This window comes from Brachycentrus maculatus, unplaced genomic scaffold (genome assembly GCF_059751285.1).
Source record: "Brachycentrus maculatus isolate JH-2025_06_01 unplaced genomic scaffold, ASM5975128v1 h1tg000438l, whole genome shotgun sequence".
Lineage (NCBI taxonomy): Eukaryota > Metazoa > Arthropoda > Insecta > Trichoptera > Brachycentridae > Brachycentrus > Brachycentrus maculatus.
In genome coordinates, this window is record NW_028281186.1 from 564,220 (window position 1) to 589,282 (window position 25,063).

General features: G+C 31.7%; 1 protein-coding gene across 1 annotated transcript in view; it reads left to right on the forward strand.

The window, feature by feature from the left end:
• Positions 1 to 2,608: 2,608 nt before the first annotated feature.
• Positions 2,609 to 25,063, forward strand: part of LOC148302599 (uncharacterized) — a 29,842-nt gene continuing 7,387 nt past the window's right edge. The window contains exon 1 of the mRNA XM_088271358.1: positions 2,609 to 3,667. Coding sequence (XP_088127484.1) covers positions 3,295 to 3,667 — 373 coding nt within the window. The 5' untranslated portion in view covers positions 2,609 to 3,294. The remainder of the gene's footprint in view (positions 3,668 to 25,063) is intronic.

Genomic DNA, 25,063 nt, shown 5'->3' on the forward strand with positions numbered 1-25,063 from the left:
AGTACCAGTATATTATGATAAATCAACCATATCTAAATATCTTCTTTAAGTCCATTGTTACTGCTAACGGTACTGGAACACTTTTGATTAGGAAGACGGAAACGCGCAAATGAAGACAATCTTTTATTTATTAAAAAATCACAAAGTTATAAGAACATAGGGTCACAAATATATCGAAAATTACAAACTTATTAAGGCGAGAAGAACAAAGCGACACCAATATAAAAACAGAGCGAGCGCGGCGTATACACGTTTTGAATATTATTTAATCTGAGCACACAAAATTTTGTCCGCCACCCCTTATATACGATTTTAAAGGAGCTACACGTGGTGGGGACAATATTAAATATATATACTTAAAATATAAGTACTATACAAGTAATATACTAAAATATAAGTCGATGAACTGCATCTCTTTGTTCTTCTCGCGTACATTTATTAATACTATTTTAATACATAAATTATTCTGAAAAATACACAGATTTTGGCCGAAACATCTATGTTCTATAAGTCCACTTTTTGATTATTTTATATAGATTAATCAAGATTTGTCACCACCGACTTAAGACCCCGCCTACTCCTTTCAACCTGTATAACCCTGACCTATTTTGACAAACATCCTTAATGCGTGTTAGATCTCGGCTTTTGTTTTGTTAGTTGTTCTGCAATCCTTAGTGAATGTTGGAAATCACATCGACCAAAAACGCATGTGATTAATATTTTGTGCTGATTTAAATGCGTGAATAGTGCTATGATAATGAAATGGAGTATTATTAATTTAGTAGTGTAGTTATTGTCCTGACGAAGAGACGGGTATGTATCGAAATCCGTAGACTAAAATCTCGATGAGTTGTTACCATATACTAATATTACTAACATTTTTGTAAAACAAGTAAAAATCATTAATTGGTACAACACGTTTCACTGTAATAATATTGATTATCACAAAATGTAGTACATACAAATACCGGAGCAAATTACATACATTATTACAAACTAGAGGTCATAGTTTGAGGCGCAGTGATTCCCAACATGTGGCGTGCGCCCCACTGGGGGGCAATTTGAATGTCTTGGGGGGCAATGCGTTAAATCATTAATATTTGTGCATCAACGAAAAATGCATTTTCCAAATTAGCACACCACATAAAAACTCTTTGCAGCTCATATCAAACCCAAGGATCGCACTTATTTTCTTTCGAGTAGCAAATACAAATTTGTACATATTTTTTATTTTTTAAAATTAAATAATGATTGGATATATTGTACAGAGTGGTACAAAATTAATCACACTTTCGGAAAATGTTATCATTTTGCAAATGGCTATCATATTTGACATTTGTAAACTAGACAGCTGTAGCATACAAATAGATTTAGGGTGGCGTAAAATAAAGAATTCAATTTTGTTTTTGAATAACTTTTTTTATTAAATAAAAAATAATGTTTTGAGTAATGAAAATCTTTATTTGGACTTTCCTAATTTTTCTCGTAAATAGAAAACGATGAAATCTGACAAGTGGCTGCCGTCAGTATTGATACATATTTGTGCCCGTTTTATTAATTTGTTTGTATACTGCAGCAGTCTAGTTCACAAATTTCAAATTTGATTGACGTACGACGCCATTTGCAAAAGTTAAAATATCTTCCGATAGGGGAATTAGTTTTGTGCCACCCTATAAATGCAATTTTTTAATTTGAAGCAATAATTTTACTAATGAGATTTTTTTAAAGTAAATAAAAATTTGATAGGTAAAATATGAATCATTGATGTGAGGCATGGTACAAATAAAGTTGGGCAACACTGGTTTACGGTAATATTTTCACATTTACAACGATAAAATAATCTAAAAAAAGTGAGTTATTATGAACCCTTTTTCGCGTGACATCGTAATAGTTTCATCAGATACCACTAGTTTACCAAGGGGAGGCCTTTAATATATCGTGCGTTAATCTAATTTGGTATGGCACTAACAAAAACGATTATTTTAATATGTACTTATCGTAGATAATCGTTATTTTATAACCGATTCAGGAAAACTGTTATATTAATCATAATTATGAAAATAGTCTCAGAACTTCCGTTTCTGGATTTTTTGTTAATTTATTTATTGTGTCGGTATTCACTTTGTGGTATAACATAATTCAAATGTAAATATACGAATATAACACTTGTTTTTTACTACTTGCATACTATATTTTTACACATGCTTACATCTACGGGTTTAAATAAAAACATTAAATTCATCTTAATTTTTCATTAATTTCTGCATGGTTTAAACCCATAGATGGAAGCATCTGTAACTTTCGAAACTAATAAAGAAAATAATACATAAAAAACGTAATACGTAAAAAACAAGTGTTTTATTTATAATTTATTTAATTTTATAAATTTTTACTATATTATTAATCCAGTGTCTGATAATATATTTGATTATTGACCCTACGGATTGTATATCATTATATAAGTCTATATCAAAATTATAACTAATATACGAAAAGAACTCAACAACAGTATATGTGTAAATACATTTTTCAATTTATTTAAGATATTATGAACCATATTACAAATTTGTAATCTATTAAAAACTAATAATTTTCTATTAATTTCCAGTTCGGTCGAGTCCCTTGTGTCATCAATAATGGACGAATATCGAACAATACCGGTCAACATCGGCATCTGTTTGTATTAGGAAGTACCGACATGCAATCATCCGAGAGATGCAGCTGCAAGTCCGCTCCTAGGGCGGGACGATAATAGACCACGATGCCTATCTACAGGAGCTAGACATTTGAGAAAATTGGCAATCAATGGCCGCTCCGTCAGGAGAGTCATTCCGCAAAAATATTTGGGACTGCCCGGAAAAAGGGCGGCGAATGAGAGATATTGAAGGGAAAATCGCGTTATTTGAACGGCATTTACGAGGATATTCAGATTACCGACTATTTCAACGGTATGTGACAATAATGTCACCGGCAAAACAGACGTTCTGCTGAACTCGATGTCGTTATATTTAACCATCGCTTATTCTGTGAAAGTGATCCGTCGGCTATTCGCAATGAGTATGCGCCAGAGCATAAACGTGCAGTGACTAATCCAACTGGTGTATTTGAAAATTATACAATCGTAAGATTTTTTTACTAGAGAATGAAGAGGTGTAAGTTTATTTGAGATTCGTGCTAAATAGTTGTTTGGGATAAAGTGTGAAATCAAAGTGAACGCGCCGGCGAATGTAAATATTTAAATTTCCCCACTAATGCCGGGTTTCCCGAACGAAGTCCTGGTCAGCCGCATGAACGATGAGACAAATCATAGAAGTGGCTGACAAGGCAGTTTCAACGGATGACTTGATTCCAGCCGAGAAGGAAGAGTTTGCCAAGAGCGTTCTGGATGTGGCTCGCCTGGAAACGGTCCTAGCGGCTTTGGTCGAGAGCAAGGTGGTGGCCATAAGGACTGAGAATGAGAAGAGCGGGTCCAATCACTCGAGTCCGATCGCTCTCTTGGCGGGGAGGATCAATCGGCGCTTCCAGAGCAACTCTACTGTATCTTCCGAGAAGATTAGTAAACACAAGTCTAGTGTAGACAATGTTCGCGGCGCCGAGGAGGGGAAACTACCAGGAGATGAGGGGCGCAGGAAGACTGAGGAGGGAGGCGCCGAGGTGACCCTTCAAGGTAAGCTGTGTGGGAGAGATGTGTGTATATTGTGCGCCTTATCTACACGTTGCTCTGGATTCTGGATCTCGCTTGTTAGCGATAATTGTCCGCATGCCTTCCTACTTAACCACCGTTTCAATGAAATGTCGAGTTTAGGTATATTTGTTCAAGATATTATATGTCTACATATGTGGAGGTCCTCACCAAAAAGTTACATTTCCAATATTGCACAAAAATCCTTTAATTGCAAATCTGCTCTGTTTACTGTTTTCCATCGAAATATTAATTAAAATTGTGACAAAACGTGACCAATCCTGTGTCAAAACGTAACAATTTTACATGGTAGAATTTATAATGGAAATGTATATATTATATCTTTATAACAATGACGCAAAATACCACCATTTTTATCATCGAACATTATTAATTTATTCTTCTTCAAACCCTCATCTGAGCCCAATGGTGCATAGGGCACTGCATCATATAAATGCAGTGTTATCTTGATCATTAACACATAAAGGAAAGGTGATCAGCCTTCCACTTCAAGTACCTGTCCAGGGTAAAATTGAATAAATATAAGAGTAAAAAAATCAATTATATTTAAGACAATTAGTGGTCTTCAAAAAGCGTTTAATTTTTAGTAATTACTGTTTTTGTTAAATTCTCACAAACCATAATTTTAGAGTGATTGAGTTTTTGTATGAGAATTTCAATCAATAGGTTTGTTCTTTATTTATCGAAAATTCTCTTTATGTTATAGTTTACACGAATATTAATATCTAAGAAGGTTTATTTATTTTCTCCTTCGCACAGACGTGAAGCAGACGTATCGGTTAATGGTTTGTGTCTTCGATAGAGTTAGTGGAGCTTCTAGGGTTATAAATAATGCACATCTTAAATAATTCAGGTGGGTTTGTTATCGATTTCATACATGGACTTGATGTGGAAACATATTATCAACATACTGGAACACAAATCGTAATTTTACACACATAAAACGCCCACCTTCTTAGTAAAGTGGTAATGCGAATGGCTACCATGCGGAAGGTCCTGGGTATATATATATATATATATATATATATATATATATATATATATATATATATATATATATATATATATATATATATATATATATATATATATATATATATATATATATATTATATATATATATATATATATATATATATATATATATATATATATATATATATAAATATATATATATATATAAATATATATATATATATATATATATATATATATATATATATATATATATATATATATATATATATATATATATATATATATATATATATATATATATATATATATATATATATATATATATATATATATATATATATATATATATATATATATATATATATATATATATATATATATATATATATATATATATATATATTATATATATATATACATTTTGTAAATGTCCCAAGAGCGTTTAAAATTGAGATAGGATGTGAATGAGTGAAGGAATAGTAAAACAAATTGAAAAGGCAAATGAAAATGATTAAAGCGGAGGAAGACCAAGATAAACTTGGCTTGATCAAGTATTTCAAATTATAGAATCAAATGAAATAAAATCGTGAGTGTACTGGCAAAAAACGTTAATTCGAAAATATGCAATTTTTACTTAATGATGCACATTAACGTTCCACTGTCAAAATACAATAGTTTGATATATCATATTTATATGGTTTTATAAGTAAATTCAATTTTAAGTTTAAAAGTGGTATTTATTCAGGCTAAAAGGTTTGAATAACAAGGATTATTCAAACAGGGATTTTAGAGTTAACATTTTTTGTCAGTATACCCGCGAAGCATATGAAAATGAAGAATACAACGTGTCAAAAAATTTTAAGAGTGCAAGATTGATCGCCTTGCTCTCATATAATTAGCTGTCAAGTAAACGCAACGTCAATCCGATAAGGTACCCTGTGCACCACTGAGTGTAGATAGAGGTCAGAAATATATAAATCTTGAACTTCGAGGCCAAATTAGCACTCAGATATATCGACATTTTAAGTGTCAGGTCTTGTTCTAAATCTTCATCAAACGCTGGGGAAATAAACGAGTTAAACTTTCTTTATCGACGACTTAAAGTTAACTGCCGGGTTAACTGGAGTTTGATCTGTATGGATGGTGAAGCCGCAGTAAATAACAGCATTTAACCCTAAAACGGGAGAACGAGCATCCCCAAATAATCCGTTAGGGAAGAGGGCTGTAATTGGGAAGGATATTAAAGAAAAGTAGCAAAGTCTATCAAAAGCGGCTTAAGTAACCATTAGTTTTTATCGGAAAAGTCGGAAGCGATTTTCATATTCTACTCCTTGATCTTCTTGGCCTATCCTGAGCTATGTGGTATTCTGTGACGTCAGGCGCTTGGTATATATTATAATTCAAGTTGAAGGCTGCGTTGAAAAAATACCTGATTAACTCGTTTACATGGTATTACCCTCTTCTGGGATATCATTCACTTGCTACTAACAACCAACTGTCTATGTTACTACCAGTTTCTTAAGTCTTTTTTAAGTTTTTCCCATGAATTTTAGAATAGTACGATAATAAATGTCTGCCTCCATGGTGTGATGGTTAGCGTGACCAATTCTCAGGGGAGGGTGAAAATAAATTATGATGATTTTACAGTATGATATTTAAAAAAAATAACCCTGGCCTCGTCCCTGAAGCGCAGGAGTGATCATTTTGCCTGCATGAAGGTAACGATCAAGTAAACACTGCGTTAATATGATGCAGTGCCCTATGCACCATTGGGTGCGGATAAGGATTAGAACGGTAGTAAATTACTGTTATATTGCTGTAATGCCTATGTAATCATATACCTACTCTTCCTTCCTTATTTCCTATATCGCAGTAATGTCCTACGATCTAAATTTCTTCACTTATGTCATCAGTATCTATCTTATATATTTCACTCTTCGAATAAGACTTTATTTAAAATTAATTATGTTTTAAAAATATTAAAGTTTTGAAAAATTATGTATAAATGCAATATAACCAGCTCTTACCTTAACAGGTATTTTTTTTTTGTAAAATGTGTATTTAGCACTGGAAAACTTAGTGCGGGCAGATTATTGTATTTTTTTATTTGAAATTATGTAAAATGTAAAGGAAATAAATAAAATTAATATGTTTTGTTTAGCGTTCGTGGACCTACTCACTTCTGAGTATACCACAATATAATAAGATGAACATATAAGAACGTCTGTTGTTCCTTTGAAAATTCACGTTAGAAGAAGCATCGAAGAGATTACTATGTGTTTATCAACTTTCTAGTAATCTCTCAGCCGATACGTCCTTTGTCCGCGTTAAGCCTCTTATCTTCTTTTCACTGCAATATCCGAATTATTTTTATGAATGTTTATGAACTAAGGCACTAATATCACACACAGTAAATTGTTATTACATAATCAAATAAAAGATTTATCCGAAGTTATTAACACGGGTAAAATTCATTATTCAACCCTAGGATGACAACCACTCTATTGGGATTTTAAAAATTATTCACAAACGTACTAATTTGACTATAGATGTCACCGAAGAAGTACAACGCGGAATTTTTTTCAATTAAAGCATAAATATAGCTTCCCAAATTTGAGTAGAATGGCGAAAGTTACACGTGTACTAATTAAGTGATAGCTTCTACCAGCCAATGATAAGTCGGAAGCCCTAAAAATTCCTAAACTTGAATATTCTTCTTTATCTATGTTAAGATATCAATAATAATAAAAAAGTGTTACAAAAAATCTCGTTCTTGGTAAACAAATTATCTTAGTAAAAGAATTTACTCGACTTTAGGATAAAAATAATTCCATTTATTGATTCTGTAGTTGCTTTGTAGTAAAAATATCCATTTTTAATACAAGTTTTATTAAGTAAATACCAAACACAAAAAACGCGCTTAGAGTGTCAGAAATGAAGACTCTGCGAAGCATAACAGGCAAGAGTCTTCGAGATAGATTGAGAAATGCCAAGATCAGGGAAATATGCGAGATCGAAGATGTCGTTAGGTGGGGAAGGCAACAAAGAAGACAATGGTATGCGCATGTGAGGAGAATGGAACCATCCAGACCCCCCCCCCCCCACATCGCACTGTACGGCCAACCCCATGGTAGACGACTCCCGGGCAGACCACCAAAGAGATGGGCCGATAGCTGGGAATCGACGTCGCAGGAGGCTAATCCCAATTAAAAACAGGCCGCAAGGCCTATAATAATAATAATAAGAAGAAGAAGTATATACCACTATTTCTTAAAATCTAATGTGACACGTATTTTGATGCATTCCGCATCATTTTCAAATACCGTTGAAAACAATGCGGAATGTATCGAAAAACGTTTCGGAATAGATTTTAAGAAATAGTGGTATACACCAAGTAAAACCTAAATTAAAAATTTTATATTTTTCTTCATCAATGTTGAGATATTAAAAAAAAAACCGTGATACAAAGACCATTTCGTTTCTTGGTACACGGATTTTGATGATAATAGAATTTACAAGACCTTAGGGTAAAAATAATTCAATACTTTAACAGATTGAACTTTTTAACTTTGCCAAGGTAGAAAAAAACATCGTTTAATCTCGACCGGAGGAGTTCAGGGTTTTCCCACGTCTTATAAAACCATTAACTCGGTTTTTCATATCGAAAGCAGGCAGGGAGGGAGAGAAGTAGGCTTAAATAAATACTTGAACCGAACCTTCGAGCATAAAGAACTTGCAGAAAGCAATTTGTCTTACTTGAACAAGTCAAGATGATTTCATAAGTTTTGCATAAACATCTGCATATTTATGGTACTTCGTACCTTCAATAATTTGTTTTCTTCTAGATTATAATTAGTTACAAGATATTGGGCATATTCGACAAAGCTAAGAAAAACTAAAACTTAGGCTAAATTATGCAGTATTTTATAAAGAAAATAATATATGCTGCTTATCTTAGAGCAGGCATTAACGATATGTAGTGAGAAAAGACAGAATGTAATACGTTTGTTTATGATTAAAATATAAAATTTCTTTATAATTAAAATGTAACATTGTTTTAAAGTCACTATAAAACTATATAAAAGTATACATGAAAGTATATTTTTAATGATTTTAAAACAAAGCTAAATTTTAATTATAAATGGAAAGTCACAAAGTTAGTGCTTTAAATATAAATTATAGAAAATTTCTTAATTGTATAAGATACTTTTCACTGATGCAAACACATCATGTTTACAATATTTTGAGTGTGTCCAAACATTGCTTACAAATCTGGGTTTGTCCACATATTGACATCTCAACAGAGATGAAGACGAATATGGATCATATTGTTATATTTCAGTTTTGTACTGACACTGGAAATGTATTTTTTATATTCAAACTACAACTGTTTTGTTTTTCCCACTTTTATTATTAGTAACTGCATTACAATTAGAATTAAATGAAGTGAACAGAAATGTAATATTATTCATACATTTACTGTGATGAATATTATTTTATTTTAAGTAAGTCAGAAAAAAACCGAGAAAAAATTGGCATGATCAGGTATTTCTAATACTTAGATATGGTCGGGTCAGGAGTCGAAATAATCACCGGGTATGTATGAGGAGATGGAATGCAGAAGATGCGAAGATTGTTTTCAAATGCAGATTTATGTGTCATTCTGTTCTCTCTGCCAACCCCTGCCGTGACGCTGTGTGATAGTTAGTTTTTTAGTTAAAAATATACATATTTTATTTATTGTTTCGGAATTAACTTTGTGGTAAGACATGTTACAATGATTAAAGAAAACAAAAAAAAAGTTATTATACAGACCTGAATGATGGAAGTTTAACTTCTGAAACATGTAGTCTATAATAAAACTCAAGTGGTAAAAAACAAGTGTTTTCTTTAATCATTGTAAACGTATACATATTAATAAAGAAAACACTTGTTTTTTACCACTTGAGTTTATTTTATGACGACTAGTTTCGGAAGCTAAGCATCCATTTTCAGGTCTTCCGAAACTAGTCGTCATAAAATAAACTCAAGTGGTAAAAAAACAAGTGTTTTCATTAATAATATCATTATGTCTTAACACAAAGTAAATGCCAGAATAATAAATAAAATAAAAATGTACATTTTTTAATCATGTTCTTGGTCAAACTCGACATTTAAAACTCTAAGAATTTTCAAGCGTCCCGTTGGTCCAATTTTTGAGGGAGTGGATTAAAGTTATTAATGGAATCATTCATTTTAAAATAACGGCTTTTGTCACCTCCATGATGGAACAGAATTTCAGTTGGAAATTTGTCCATTTTCCGGGAAATGTGTTCGGTCCGCGGAAAAGCTTGCATACAAAAAGGTGCTAAATGGAAAACTAGATGAATGCTACTACGTGGTACTATAATAATTTCGCTGAATATCCATTCCGACTACGAAATGCTGTGAAACATTTTTGAACAAAAGATTTTCTCGTGTTAAGGCAGAATCTTTGTTCTTAAGGTGTACCTATCTGTGCATAAGAGTTTCATATTTTATATGTCCATTCAAGTGTACCAAAATGTACACTTGAATGCATTTTAAATATTCTAAATTCACAATATTTTTGATGTATCCGAGTCCTTGTTCACAAATCTGGGTTTTTTCACTTGTTCAACTCTTTGTTTAAGAATCCTTGAATACATATTTGGACACATCCAACGTGTATATAAAATAAATAGTCAAATTATAAACTGTATAATTAAAAAAAATTAAGTTTCCAGCCAGCCAACAGTATGTAAAATAATCCGTTTAGGATCTTGCATGTGTTAAAATAAATAGAAACACCAAAAATCCTGTGATTAAAATTTTGTATTCTTATGTTGTTTAGTATAACATAGGAAAATTTTGAATGATGATTTCGTATATTTTTGGAGGGATGGAAAGATTGATAATGATTTAGAAAGGAGAGTGATTGCTGGAAATATATTGAAAACAGGTGAACTGAAATCAGTTATATAAAATAAAAACGGAAGCGACGTGATGGTAAGTTAGTTTTTTTTTATCCAAACCAACCTTAATCTAACTAATTTTAAACTTAATCTAAAAAATCTCTTAACAATAAACAAATTCAACGTAATTTGTTATATTTTACCATAATCCAAGTTTATGAAGAAAATATGATAAAATAATAATTTTAAGACAAGACGTCACAAAGATAATAAAATTCGGTTATCTTTGTTTCCGAGTTAGGGATTTATTTAAAATTCAGCTCGACGTAACAAATAATACTTGACTCGCTTCGAGAAACATTTTCCAATATTGTATTACAGATTTTCCTTTCAGACTTTGTAGGTAGATTTTTCTTCTGTCTGATGTACAGATAAACCGCTCAGGAATTATGATTCCGATCGATCACACTTAAGCCTTCCTCCATCGCTACGAACGCGTTCGGCCATTTATTGATTGAATTTTTAACATGAATATAACATCACTAATGGAAATAACATTACCATACGGCTACTCTATGACTCGTCATAGTAATTTATGACAAAAAGTTTTTTTTATCATGCTGACTTTATATGTCGATGGCGTGCATTTCAATAAAGCACAAAAGCAGGCCTCTCCTAAGTTTTTACTAATCCTTATAATAATAATAAATATGTCCAATTTATATGGCGCCGATTTCGTGAAAAATCACCTAAAGGTCATCTTATAATTTACTGTAATTTTGAGTTTTGCAGTTCAACATTCTCACAACACGACTCAAGTTTTTGGAACTCTACCCATTATTGGTAGGCTTATTATTTATCAGAGATCTTTTTAATGTATGTAAGATGTTATGAATAAAATTACTAGTCAAATTAAAAGCATCATAAAAATTAGAAATAATGTTTTCACGCAACTCCCAGTATTAAAAATAATTGATTAATGAAAAAAAAATATCAATAAAATTATTGTTTTCAATCCTAGATATCTCCCAGCAATGAGCAAATGCTAAGAAGTTCCTGATTAGTAACACTAAATTATTGCTCCTGTTCCCAATACAGATTAAAACTAAACTTTTTTAAATTTTTAAATTAATGTTTTACTTGGTTAATACCACTATAATAGTTGTATTTACTTAGTAAAACATTAATTAAAAATATATAGATTTTAACACAAAGTGACTGCCGAATCAATTAATGAAATATTTTTTTTAAGATAGAAAAACCAAAAATACACTGAATGATCTTTGAAACTTTTACATAATACGCAAGGTAAATAATAAATGCATTTTCCATTTTAAAAAACCCCAGCCTTGTTGTGTATGCAACATGCAATTATTATTAGGCTCCCATCGGTCTGATGATGTCGGTAACGACAAAACCTGGTCACTGGTCAAAAACAATAAAAGTGGATAAAAGCAAATAGTTGTTGATTTATTAAATCCTTCAATTATCTTGATATAATTATCAAAGTATTTTGAAAATGTTTTGTATCTTCTTACAGTCCACTTTTATTTTATAATGATTTTCCCCGTGCCTTGTATTTTTCTATTCGACTTTTAGGCGTTGGATTTCTAAGTTTTGACTCACAATGATTGTCTCGTGGATTGCTGTTTGTTTCTTGTTTCTAATACAGTGATTCCAGACAATCGTTAAAGTTTCATGGAAAAAGCTTTGTTTTATCTTCTGATCTCGTTATAAACGGGCAGATCCGCCGTAATTAATATTTTCTTTCTGTGAGAAAATTAACTTTTTCCGTTCTTTGTACACATTTTATGCGAGTATTCATTACAGAACAGGTTTACTAACTTCTGTAGTTGTACAAGTTACAGTGGTAATTAGCAAAACTTGCCGTAAGATAAAGGCGTATTGTGCTCAGTAGAATGATCACAGAGCTTCGAGTTTAAGGAACTGTTTTCGTAAAACCATACTGCTTAGTTATTTACTTAAATATCACGTTTTAAAGAAATTTGACGTAACAGGTTTAAAAAAAAACTTACTAACCATCACACCGCTTCCCTGCTGGGGTAGACAAACACAATAGAATGCCACACCCATCTTTTGAAATCAATCTTCACAACCATGCATCTCTTCATATGTACCCGCCGATAATTCCAAAATCTGACCTAACCACACCCAAGCATTAGAAATACTTGATCATGCCAAGTTTTCCCCGGTCTTCCTTTGCTTTTATTACCAGCCACATTCCCCTCATAAATGATAAGTATTACTTTTAAATCAGTCCTTATTTAATTCCTTCTTAACCAATTGAAAAATATTCTTTTTGACATCTCATCAAAGATGAAGAAGAATATGGAAGTCTGGGCATTTGGGACGGGGCTGACGACCGTCATAGTCTGGTTTAAGTCATCACTTTACATACGTGTAATATTCATCAATTCTACCCATTATTCACAACCACACTACTCAAATTCTTGGAAGTTTTATATAAATGAACCCATTTTGAAACACTGTTCATGAATCACTAGAACTTCACTAGAGACATCTATTGGTGAGATGTAAAAAAGCTTTTTATTAAGCAGAAACTCTTATATTAGTATGTGAGATCCGAATCCTGGATTGTGAACAAGGTTTCTAAATTGGTTCATATATATAGAACTTCCAAGAATTTGAGTAGTGTGGTTGTCAATAATGGGTAGAATTGGTGAATGTTACACGTGTGTAAAGTGATCACTTAAACCAGCCTATGACGGTCGTAAGCCCCGTAAATGCCCAGACTTCCATATTCTTCTTCATCTTTGATGAGATGTCAAAAAATAATATGAAAATAACTCCTGTAATTGGAGATAATCCAGATTTTGTGAACAAGTATTTGGACACACTCAAAATGTTACCATACTGCTTAGTTATTTACTTAAATATCACGTTTTAAAGAAATTTGACGTAACAGGCTTAAAAAAAAACTTACTTACTAACCATCGCACCGCTTCCCTGCTGGGGTAGACAAACACAATAGAATGCCACACCGATCTTTGCAAAACAATCTTCATCTTTTCCACAGCCATGCATCTCTTCATATTTACCCGCCGATAATTCCAAAATCTGACCTGACCATACCCAAGCATTAGAAATACTCGATCATGCCAAGTTTTCCTCGGTCTTCTTTTGCTTTTATTACCAGCCACATTCCCCTCATAAATGATAAGTATTACTTTTAAATCAGTCCTTATTTAATTCCTTCTTAACCAATTGAAAAATATTATTTTTGACATCTCATCAAAGATGAAGAAGAATATGGAAGTCTGGGCATTTGGGACGGGGCTGACGACCGTCATAGTCTGGTTTAAGTCATCACTTTACATACGTGTAATATTCATCAATTCTACCCATTATTCACAACCACACTACTCAAATTCTTGGAAGTTTTATATAAATGAACCCATTTTGAAACATTGTTCTTGAATCACTAGAACTTCACTAAAGACATCTATTGAAAAATATTGGTCAGGTCAGAGGTCAGAACAATCGGCGGGTATGTATGAGGAGATGCATGAATATGGAAGAGGCGATAGTTATTTGCAAAGACAGATTGGTGAGGCATTCTAATCTCTCTGCCTATCCATACGAGAAAGCGGCATGATGGTTATTCATGCAAAATGGATGTTCAATCACCGAGCAGAATGTTTAGCGTTACATAAGTGCATAAGATGGTTGTAAACTTGAGAAAGCCAAATAAATAACAGGTCGTAAGACCTGGAATGCTCAGATATCCATCTTCCATCGTAAAAAAACTATAGACGCTTCGTCTCAATTTGGGACGCCTATTATAAATATTGACCGATCGTCAATCGCAACACAACCTTGTCAAAACACGAAACTGAAATAACCCGAAATATATGACAGTCGAACACATGTCAAAAGCGTCGTTAATCAATAATGAACTAGTCATTATGATGGCATTAAATATTGATTTATCGACATGGAGACGTTTATTTTCTTCATTAACGACACCATAAAGACGGATTTCGGTGTTTTATTTCTATGTCATGTTGTAAAGGGTTCTGGAAATAATTGAACTAATCTGAGCTTGAATTTCGCAATCCCCAATGTTGGCCAAGGATTGGTATAATAAACTAACTAATCGTCACGCCGGTTCACCGTAGGAGTAAGCAGAGAAAATAGTACCTACGCCATACCGATCTGTGTTTGTAAAAAATCTTCAATCTTTCCACATTGAACTACAGATCAACAAGTGGAAATACAAAAAAAGACATCGCAACATAGATGAAGAAGAATATAGAAGTCTTACGACCTGTCAAAGGCTGGATAAGCGATCACTTTACACACGTGTCTATTCATCTTCATCTATGTTGAGATATCAAAAATGTAAAATAACTTTTAAGTGGAGAAACCCAGATTTGTGAACAAGTATTTGAATACAATTAAAAATGTTGGAAATTCAAACAGTTTTTATTTTAAGAAGAATAAGAATGACAGAGTGATGATGAGTGACATTTTGTGAATGCGTTCCATGCTTTGGCTATATTTTGTGAGGATAAAAAATAGATTGTATACAGTCAAAACGCGTTTTCTCAGACGAGTGTGCAGCAAAACGATGTATGATAGACGATCAAATGGTAAAATGAGGAAAGAATGGAAGATGAGATGAGCATTATCGAAAAAATTAAGAAATGTGTTTTGAGATGGTTTAGGTATGTGAATCGAATGAGTGAAGAAAGAGTAGTAATACAAATTTATGAGGCGAATAGAGATGAAATTAGGAGCAGAGGAAGACTGAGATAAACTTGAGATTTTCAAGTATTTCAAATACAGGTGGGCAGGTTAGGAGTCGGAGATGCATGAATGTGAAGAAGAGCGAAGATAGTTTGTAAAGACATTTTGGTGTGGTGTTTTATTCTCTATGCCTACCGCTGCAGGGAGCGGTGTGGTGCTTAGTTGGTTAGTTAGTTTAATAAAATACTTGATGCGACCACTTTTAAATTTATTTATTGGAGAACTAAAGATGTTCTCATCAATACGTGAAAATAGAAACTAGTTTTATTTTAGGAAGAGTAAGAATGACAGATTGATGACGAGCAGCTTTATATTAGCTGTTTTTCATAATGCTGAAAATAATTAGTTATTGTGGCAAACTTATAACTGATAAACTGAATTTTTACATATTCTACAAATTTTCACAGCTACATTTTTGCTTTAGCGACATTTGGCCGGACGAGCACAATTTTACGCAAAGTCAACAAAGTGATTCAGGTAATTAGACAAGAGAAGCACATTTATGTAAAAGCATCCCATTAAGAAATATTTAATACGACAGCGGCAAGTTGGCCCGCTAAAGTAAACAGCCTTATGGTAACACTCTCAACACTTTGGTTACCGAAATCCGAAAGGTTTTTGGTACTCTAGCGAGAAATACCGGATCCGTCGGATCTGACGTCATGATTTATAAAAGTATCAGATGCATTTTGGACAATATATTAGGGATTCCTTCAGGTTTGTGCAAAAAATTTCGATTCATACTATGTTTTTTTTCTTTCAATAAGTTATTCATCGATATTCTTGTAATATTACAAAAATTTAAGTTACAAAAAACTTAAAGAGGAACTAGGAGAACAAAGTACATTAAACCAATTTAATTTCTGTGAAAAGTTGTGTAAAGCTGAGATATTATTCTAAAAGATACATTTTTAGAGATCAAGGTTAATAAACAACGTGCAATATTTTTAGTTTAAATAAATAATATATAATACATATATATCATAACTAGAAAAAATCAAATATTTTTTATTTGTTAATTACTCGCACCCCTACTCTATTTCTTTCAACACCGGATGTCGTCAATTAGGTTGGGAGTCGTTTGATCTTCAGTGTTTTGCGCACGGCTTAAAAAGGAGGTGGACACTAAGCAAGTAGCATTTACTTGGTCGAATTTTTACAACATACATTTAGTTAACTAAATATCCAAGAGATATTTTTGTCGTGCGTCAAAAACAAATTGATTTCCACAATGTCACGGAGTGTTTATAAATTACCGAACATGTTTTACTTTTGAATTATTTAGGTTTAAATCACGGTATTTCTAGCAAAGTAACCCCTAAAGTCGTGGTAGCCGAAGGGTTAAGATAGCGTGTTTGTTCATCCTCGCAGAAACAACATAGCCTTTTTGACTAAGCGCCTATTTGCTTTAATTCCACCAAAGTGAAAATACTCTGCGGGGTAACCATTGCTTTGGGACCAAGCGGTTCACTGCTGTCTGCGCCTAGAACAGGCTTTAAGCAGAACTGAACTTTCAACAATGCCTTTAAATTATTTTCTCGCGAGGCAGGTTATATTTTAAGCAGATTTTAGTTTGAGCTATTAGGGATGTGGTATATTTGGTACAGTGAATAAAGTCGGATCTGCTAATTGCTACTTTACCCTGTTCGAAGCATCTCATAACTTGCGAGGTATTGGAAATTCTAATATGTAACAAGCTTTGTGACTTTTTTTTTATATTTAATAAATTGTTTTAGATTCTAAATTTTCACTTGTCATCTTTTTAATTATTTATTCAAATAAATATTTTTATCATACACATTACAGTTTACAAAAATGTGCTCTCATTGAGTTTGCCCATATTGAGGGCATATTTTACAATACATATTTTATAATTTAAGTTTTGCTTGATGAATACCACTATTTTTAAAAATCTATTGTGACACGTGTTTCGATGTCTTCTGTATCATTTTTAAATACCGTGGTTTTAAAAATGGTGTTGGTAAATTATGCGGAATGCATCGAAACACATCAATAAAAGTTCACAGATTTTTAAAAAAATACGTCATTTTAATCCGTTGCTCGATTAATACGATTCCGGATAATCGAGAGTCTATAAACTTGTGTATCGCTCACTCCTTTCAAGAACGTCATAAATCAAAAAACTTGATTTTTCAGGAGAACGTTTTTTAAGTTTAAAAATATAACACAATGTATTAAAAATAAATATCAAGCCACTTATTGAAATTTTTACTGTGCAACAGATCTTTTAAGGTAAAATCTGAAGATTTTTTCCTAATTTGAAAAATACTTATAAAAATAATCACACAACACCTTTTCTTAAAAATGCAAAAGCAACATTTTTTGCCCTGTGGCGGGTAAATATTAAGTTTAAAATATGCCTCTTTTGCTGGGAAATAGTTCATTTTCTGGGCATTCCGAAAACATGCACAACTGAAAATTTACGAATTTTGATTTATGACGTTCTTGAAAGGAGTGAGCGACATGTCACAATAGATTATTAAAAATAGTAGTATTTACCAAGTAAAAGTAAATAAAATATGGATAGATATTACCAAAATGTGACTGCTGAATCAATTAATGATATATTTATAAAGCTATATGAGAGTTAAAATAATTATTGATATTAATACTATGCAGTTGTAAATAAAACATGGCTGACTAAGATTTAAAAAAAAAATATTTCAAGACATTTCTTCTTTACAATCTTAAAATTAATTACGCAGTTTCATTCAATAAAGAGACCTAAGCTCTTGTACTTGGAGAGGGACTCACACTTATTTATTGTTTTTGTTTGTGGGTGATTTTCTTTTACATATTTACTTTATTTACGTAATTCTTTATTTTTTTTTTGTTTTTTACTAGTTTAACCTTCTAGTTCCTAAGACAGATTAAAATCAAACAATTTTTTTTATCTAAAAGAAACAAAAATCCGCTAGATCCGCTGTTAACCTTGTATATAATAAGAAACGCAAATAATAAATGCCACTCCCATCTAAAAAAATGTATATCGAAGATAAACACTATGTTGCATTGTTTTTATGCAGTATTGACAATTTTTTATCTTTCGGTCAATAAACAATACCAGGAAATATATTTATTAATATAACACTCTCCTTATCATTCATTGTTTACATTGTGTAAAACTACTTAAAAAAATACTACTTCATGATTACCGATTTTGGAATAATAATTCCATCATTAGGTCAAATGTGGACATTGTTTGACTTCATGATTGAATGATTATTCCGTAACCGGTAGTCATAAAATATTGTTTTTAAAAGTGGTAATATACAAAGTGAACGATGAATGATAAGAAGGGTGTCGTATTACCATACCACAAAACTAATATAAACTAAAATATTTTTCTGTATATTTATATGTATTGATCAGTATCTGTATCAAGCTGATTTTGAGAAATAGGATTAAAAATTATAATTAAAATAAAACTTTGTTTAGTAGATTTATATTATCCACTGACACTTCGTGATGGAATTGCATTTTAATATATTATTAGATTAAAACCAATATTTGTAGCTTTTCCACTTTTTTTTATTTGACCAGCGACCGGGTTTCGTCGTTACCGACATCACCAGTCTGATGATGTCGGTAACGACGAAACCCGGTCGCTGGTCAAATAAAAAAAAAGTGGAAAAGCTACAAATATTGGTTTTAATCTAATAATATATTAAAACTTTGTTTTAAAATCACCGAAAATATTTTATAATAACTTACTTATAATGTCTACCGGTAAGAAGCGGTTAGCTTCGAAACCGGTAAACATGATAATTAATTTATAATAAAATATTTATATTGATTTTAAAACAAAGATAAATTTTAGTTATAAAATGTAAAATCACTAAATTATTGCTTCAAATATAAATTAGAATTTAAAATTCTTGAATCAAAACCGACATTTCATTGACTGTTTATGCCCCTTTAGTGAAAGAAGTTCTTTTTTCTTTCATGCAATTGAGTGTGTTGGAATGTTTTCAGGATTTCATGAGCCAATAATAATAGCTGTCTAGAGATCGTAACACACGGGGTGATCGTGAGATGAACAGGTAGAATAACAAACAATGGATATGTCAGTAAGAGATCTTAATTACCTCAATTATCCGTTCTTCGACGATTGACGTGGATAAAGAATAATAGCCTCGTTAATGAAAAATCTATAAAATTACATGGATATACTAACCATGAATATAGTATTGTGGCAACCCACAACAATCGAACGGACGAGCATAATCGAACACGCAAAACAAGAAATCGAACACGCAAACAGAACGAAGCCGAGCTCGGGCCGAACAAAAACCAGGGCGTCACTTTCCGTCACCGCTCGTCCAGTGATCGACACGTCCACCTCCAACTGCGCTTACGTTAGAATCACGCGATTATTCTTAAATATTTCTTGACTGTCATTTTTTGGAACTGAATAAATCTGTGTTAAAAGTAATCCGCTTTCATCTTGCTTCCCTTCTGTTAAGTAGGTGTTCAACAAGAACCCACAGTATGCATATAATACACAAACAGACACACACATAATGTATGAGTAAATGGGTTGATGAAGAATTAATTTTGTAATTAATTTTGACTTGATTTAGTATTAACTTTAGTATTAACGACTGTCCTAGGTAAACCGTCAGCCCCGTAAATGCCCAGACTTCCAAATTCTCCTTCATCTTTGATGAGATGTCAAAAAATAATATGAAAATAACTCCTGTAATTGGAGATAATCCAGATTTTGTGAACAAGTATTTAGACACACTCCAATGTTGTAGTATTAACTTAATAATATAATAATTGAAATTTTCACATTATTATCATTTATTTATTGTTGAAAACAGGATTAGTTTCCTAGAATTATAGATATTCTTATAGACGGGTAATTAAACAAACTGTTTCTACTTAATGATGACAGCATCTGTAGTTTAGAAACTTATCACTTTTGAGTTTATTAATGTTTACATAAATAATATAAGTGAGTTTTTGACACTAATATTTATTCCATATTACCCTGGACTGGTACCTGAAGCGGAAGGCTGATGATTACCTTTCCTTCATGTGTTAACGATTAAGATAACCATTTTCAATTAATGTTTTACTTAGTAAATACCACTATTTCTTAAAATCTACTGTGACACGTGTTTCGATGCATTCCGCATCATTTTCAAACACCGTATGCACCGTTTGTACGTATAACACCGTTTGAAAATGATGCGGAATGCATCGAAACACGTGTCACAGTAGATTTTAAGAAATAGTGGCATTTACTAAGTAAAGCATTAATTAAAAATGTATAGATTTTACCACAAAGTGACTGCCGAATCAATTGATGAGATTAAGATGGGTTGCATGCAGCGCAGTATGGGTTTTAAAGAATGTTTACATTAATAAACTCAAAAGTGGTCTTATACAAATGTTTCTTTTTTTATATTTACATCATAAATTTTTTACATTTATTTTATTAATTTTTTACAATATGTGTAAGAGTAAAATATGGTATTTTAATGTATATGAATGACTTTATTTTCAATATTCAATTTTTTTGTCTTATTGAAATTCCTTTCGTTCATTCGGTAAACATATTTCAAAATTTCAATAACCTAACAATAACATTTTATTAAACTATCATTGTAGAACTTACATTTCTGGTAACAGATCACGTATCGAGACTTTTCCCTATCTGTTTGAAATTCAAACAACGGAAATGGCACAATAATATCACGAATCTGAAAGTTCGATCCTTTACCAATTCCATTATATTGTTTGGTATTCCATAGAGTTTACGAGTAATTGAAGGTTGGACGAAATGATGTTTAAAGTTGAAATTATAGTACGTACCCTACAGAGCGATCATTTTTATTTTCAATTTACGTTTTGTAAAACTTTTTCGTCTCCAATTTAGATTGAATGCGAATTGTATCATAACATTTAAAGCAACTTTTAACTATGAATGAATCATTTCAAAATGATATAAATAAGCCTAAAAAGCTTCTTTCATCTCACCAATAGATGTTTGTAGTAAAATTGTAGTGATTCAAGCACAATGTTTTGAAACTGGATCATATAAAATAGAACTTCCAAGAATTTGAGTAATGTGATTGTCAATCATGGGTAGAATTAGTGAATGTAACACATGTGTAAAGTGATCACTTAAACCAGCCTATGTCGGCTATAAGCCCCGCAATTGTCCAAAATTCCAAAATCCTCTTCACCTTCGTTGAGATGTCAAAACATAATATGATTAAAACAAAATTTACAATTTAATTTTTATTATTTTTAAGTGGTTGCATTAATCATATTTTCACGTTGTGATTATATCCATCCAATATTCGGTATTTGAAAATTATGCGGATCGCATCGAAACACGTGTCATAATATATGTATACATATATTATGATACATGTATACATATAGTATGTATACATTTAAAAAATGAAATAAACATATGATGTCTAATATAAACAAGTTTAGTCTGTATAGTACACCCATCTGGTCAAAACTTTCACATCAATAGTAAATACCGTAATGTAGTAAGTATCGCACATGCAGATATTAAAACAGTGTAAACGCAGTCTAGTTTCGTTACGCTTCACGAAATTTCCAACAAAAATTAGTAGAAATTTGAAATAATGCTATATTTCTTGCAATGTTTCCATTTCAAAAACATTATTTTAATAGTTGATTTTGTCATTGATGCAAAAATTGTTTATATTTCACTTTTTTATATTTCTGTCCATTATAAGATAAAAACATCGTTTCGACCCCTAAAAATTTCAAATAAAGGCGACACATGTAATAAATCGACGACGATAGATTTAAAAAAAAGAGGATAACCCTCAAAGCCTTTCAAGAAGCTTGAATGCAGGTAGGATGAATGTAGGTATGGATGGGGAAGGTAAATGTGAAAAATGCATCCAAAACACCCAGACTAATTGAAAATAAATCTTTCTTAAATTTATTTTGCAATTGGCGGGAATCGAACCTGCGACGCCAGTTTCGCAGTCGAGCGTCTACCCAACTACGCCACGGCACCATCATGAAAGATGAAAATCGTAATAGGGTTGAGGTTTTTAATTGTTTTTTTTTTTAAATAAATAAATATTGATTTGAAATGAAAAAGCATTAATCTAGGTCGGAGAGAGTTGTCTCCCCTCGACTTTTAAGGGGACACTTCAAGAACCCTAAGGAATGCTTACCTCAAAAATCGATACTTATAACTTTAATATCAGGTTTGACCTAAATTATGCTTAATTTGTCTGGACTATTAAGAAGTTATTTCCATTCGAGTGGTGAAGGGTCGTTATTTCTTTTAAGTATCACATTACACTATCTTTATTTTTGACTGTCGAACAATCGATGACAGGCTTAAAAAACATATATATTTGAAATGATATTTTTCTGTTCTAGAAATAAACATTCTTTTGTGCTATAAATTTGTTTCCTCATCCTGTAAACAAAGCTATTTAAAACTTTTATCAATCGATCGTATTGTTATTTTATATTTCACGTGAATCTCTGTGGTGTTATGATATCAATGCTTACATACTCCATATTTTGAGTATATTTTTTACACTCTCACGATTTTCACCCCTTTGTAATAGTCATCTCATCGTAGGCTTCTTCTTCTTCTTTCTTGCTCCATCCCAACTTATGACTTAGACTGTCGAGGTCAGCTCTCCTCGTCTTAAGGTTGTAGGTCCTTCTATCAAAGACAACGTCACCTCGGTCATACATTTGAATCATGTTACTTTCTGTAGCATCTATGAACTTTTTAGTCTTCTCTAGATGTCTTTCGAGGATGATCCATGGCGATTGCCTGGTTCACGATATGTTCAGGTTCTCTGAGTCAAAATTTCATCGAATGCCTTATAAATACATATCTCTATGGTTCCATGTAATAAAATAACAGTAAATTGTCACAAAATAATTTTTTATGAGTTTTTGTTAGTAAAATACAACTTAGTAGACTCAAAAAATCTGTGTTTGATTTAAAAATTAATACATCAATTATATTAAAATTAAAACTATATAGTTTTTTCCACAAATATTTCTTTTGGCTAGTGACCGGGTTTCTGACATATTCAGACCAGTATGATGACGTTTACAATATATGGGAAAAAAATATTAAGTCGTTATTTTATTATATAAAATATATTTTCACCAAGAAATGTCAGTACAAAACTTACAATACATAGTTTTAATGATAATCAGTTTAAAATCAGTAAATCAGTTAAATCAGTAATAATAATACATGTAGTTTCAACACCTAGTTTGATTTACCCGAAAAGTCAAAAATAACCAAATAAATGATATTTTGTTTGCCATCCGTTTAGATTATCATGCTATACTCCATGATCTATTTGAAGCGAAAAGCGAAATAAATAAGCAAAAAATTACATTAATAAAAAAGCTTTTGATTTGAAATTCATAAAAGGTTGAGCGAAAAATATCAGATTTTTCGTCAACTTTTCTAGAAAAAGTTTAAATATATTCATGATACGTATTAAAATATTCATGACGTTACGGGGGTCAGTTTCATAGGTGAAACAGTGTAGTGACAGCTATAAACTGTCTGTTAGAGATGTTTGAATTATGGATTACGTTACAAATATATAGAACGGAAAAGAGGATGAGTTAAAAAAAACGAAATGCACCTAAAGTTTTCTACAATACCGTAGAACGGGGCTACTTGAACTTTGATGTGTTACTTGAGCATACTTAATTGTTGTCTTATACATACAATACGGGTGTATTTGAATGCAACGCGTTGCAGCGTTATGACAAAACTTTAAAGAAATTAGCGAATATCTTTAAAAGATTTAAGGTTTTGAGCGAACGCATATCAACATTTTTATTTATGTACATTTTATTCATTATTCGATTTGGCCGTCACTTTGTGAGAATATCTATTCATTTTTAATTAAATTTATGTGGCATTTAACAAGTAAAACTTAAATTAAATCATTTTAACTGTTGAATATAAAAAATGGATTTTAACAACTGTGATGACATATTTCATCATTAACTACTTTATATATTTTTTAATTACTAAAATATAAAAACGTTTACGTTTTTTTGTCCCTTCGAAAGAAATTTGATTTAAATCACTTAATTATCGTGGGGCGGAAATTCATGAAAGGTTTCCCTCGACCGAGCCCTGTTCAAATTACGATGGTACTATCTCTACACAAGAGAGATAATTGACCTTTAGGGTTATTGAATCATTTATGAAGGGCCATTGAAATTTGATAATACTTTTTTTCATATAAAGGATTAGCTTAATTTGTATAAGAAAACATTTCGAACAATGAAATTGAAGGTTATCCTAATACAACATTAAAATGTAGGTATGAGTATTTTTTAATCGTTACTTTTATGTAAAATTACATCAATTTTAAATAAGTTCATAGATATAAGAAAAATGTAACTACAAAACATAATTTAACACAACATTTTTCGTGTGTCAAATCCTTGTTCACAAAGCTGGGTTTCTCTTCTTAGTTATTTTTATATGTTGACATATCAACATGGCACGATCAGGTATGCCAAATACTTGAAAGTGGTCAGGTTAGGAGTCGTAACAATCGGCGGGTATGTATGAGGAGATGCATGAACGTGGAAGAGGCGAAGAATGTTTGCAAGGACAGAGTGGTGTGGCGCTCTATTCTCTCTG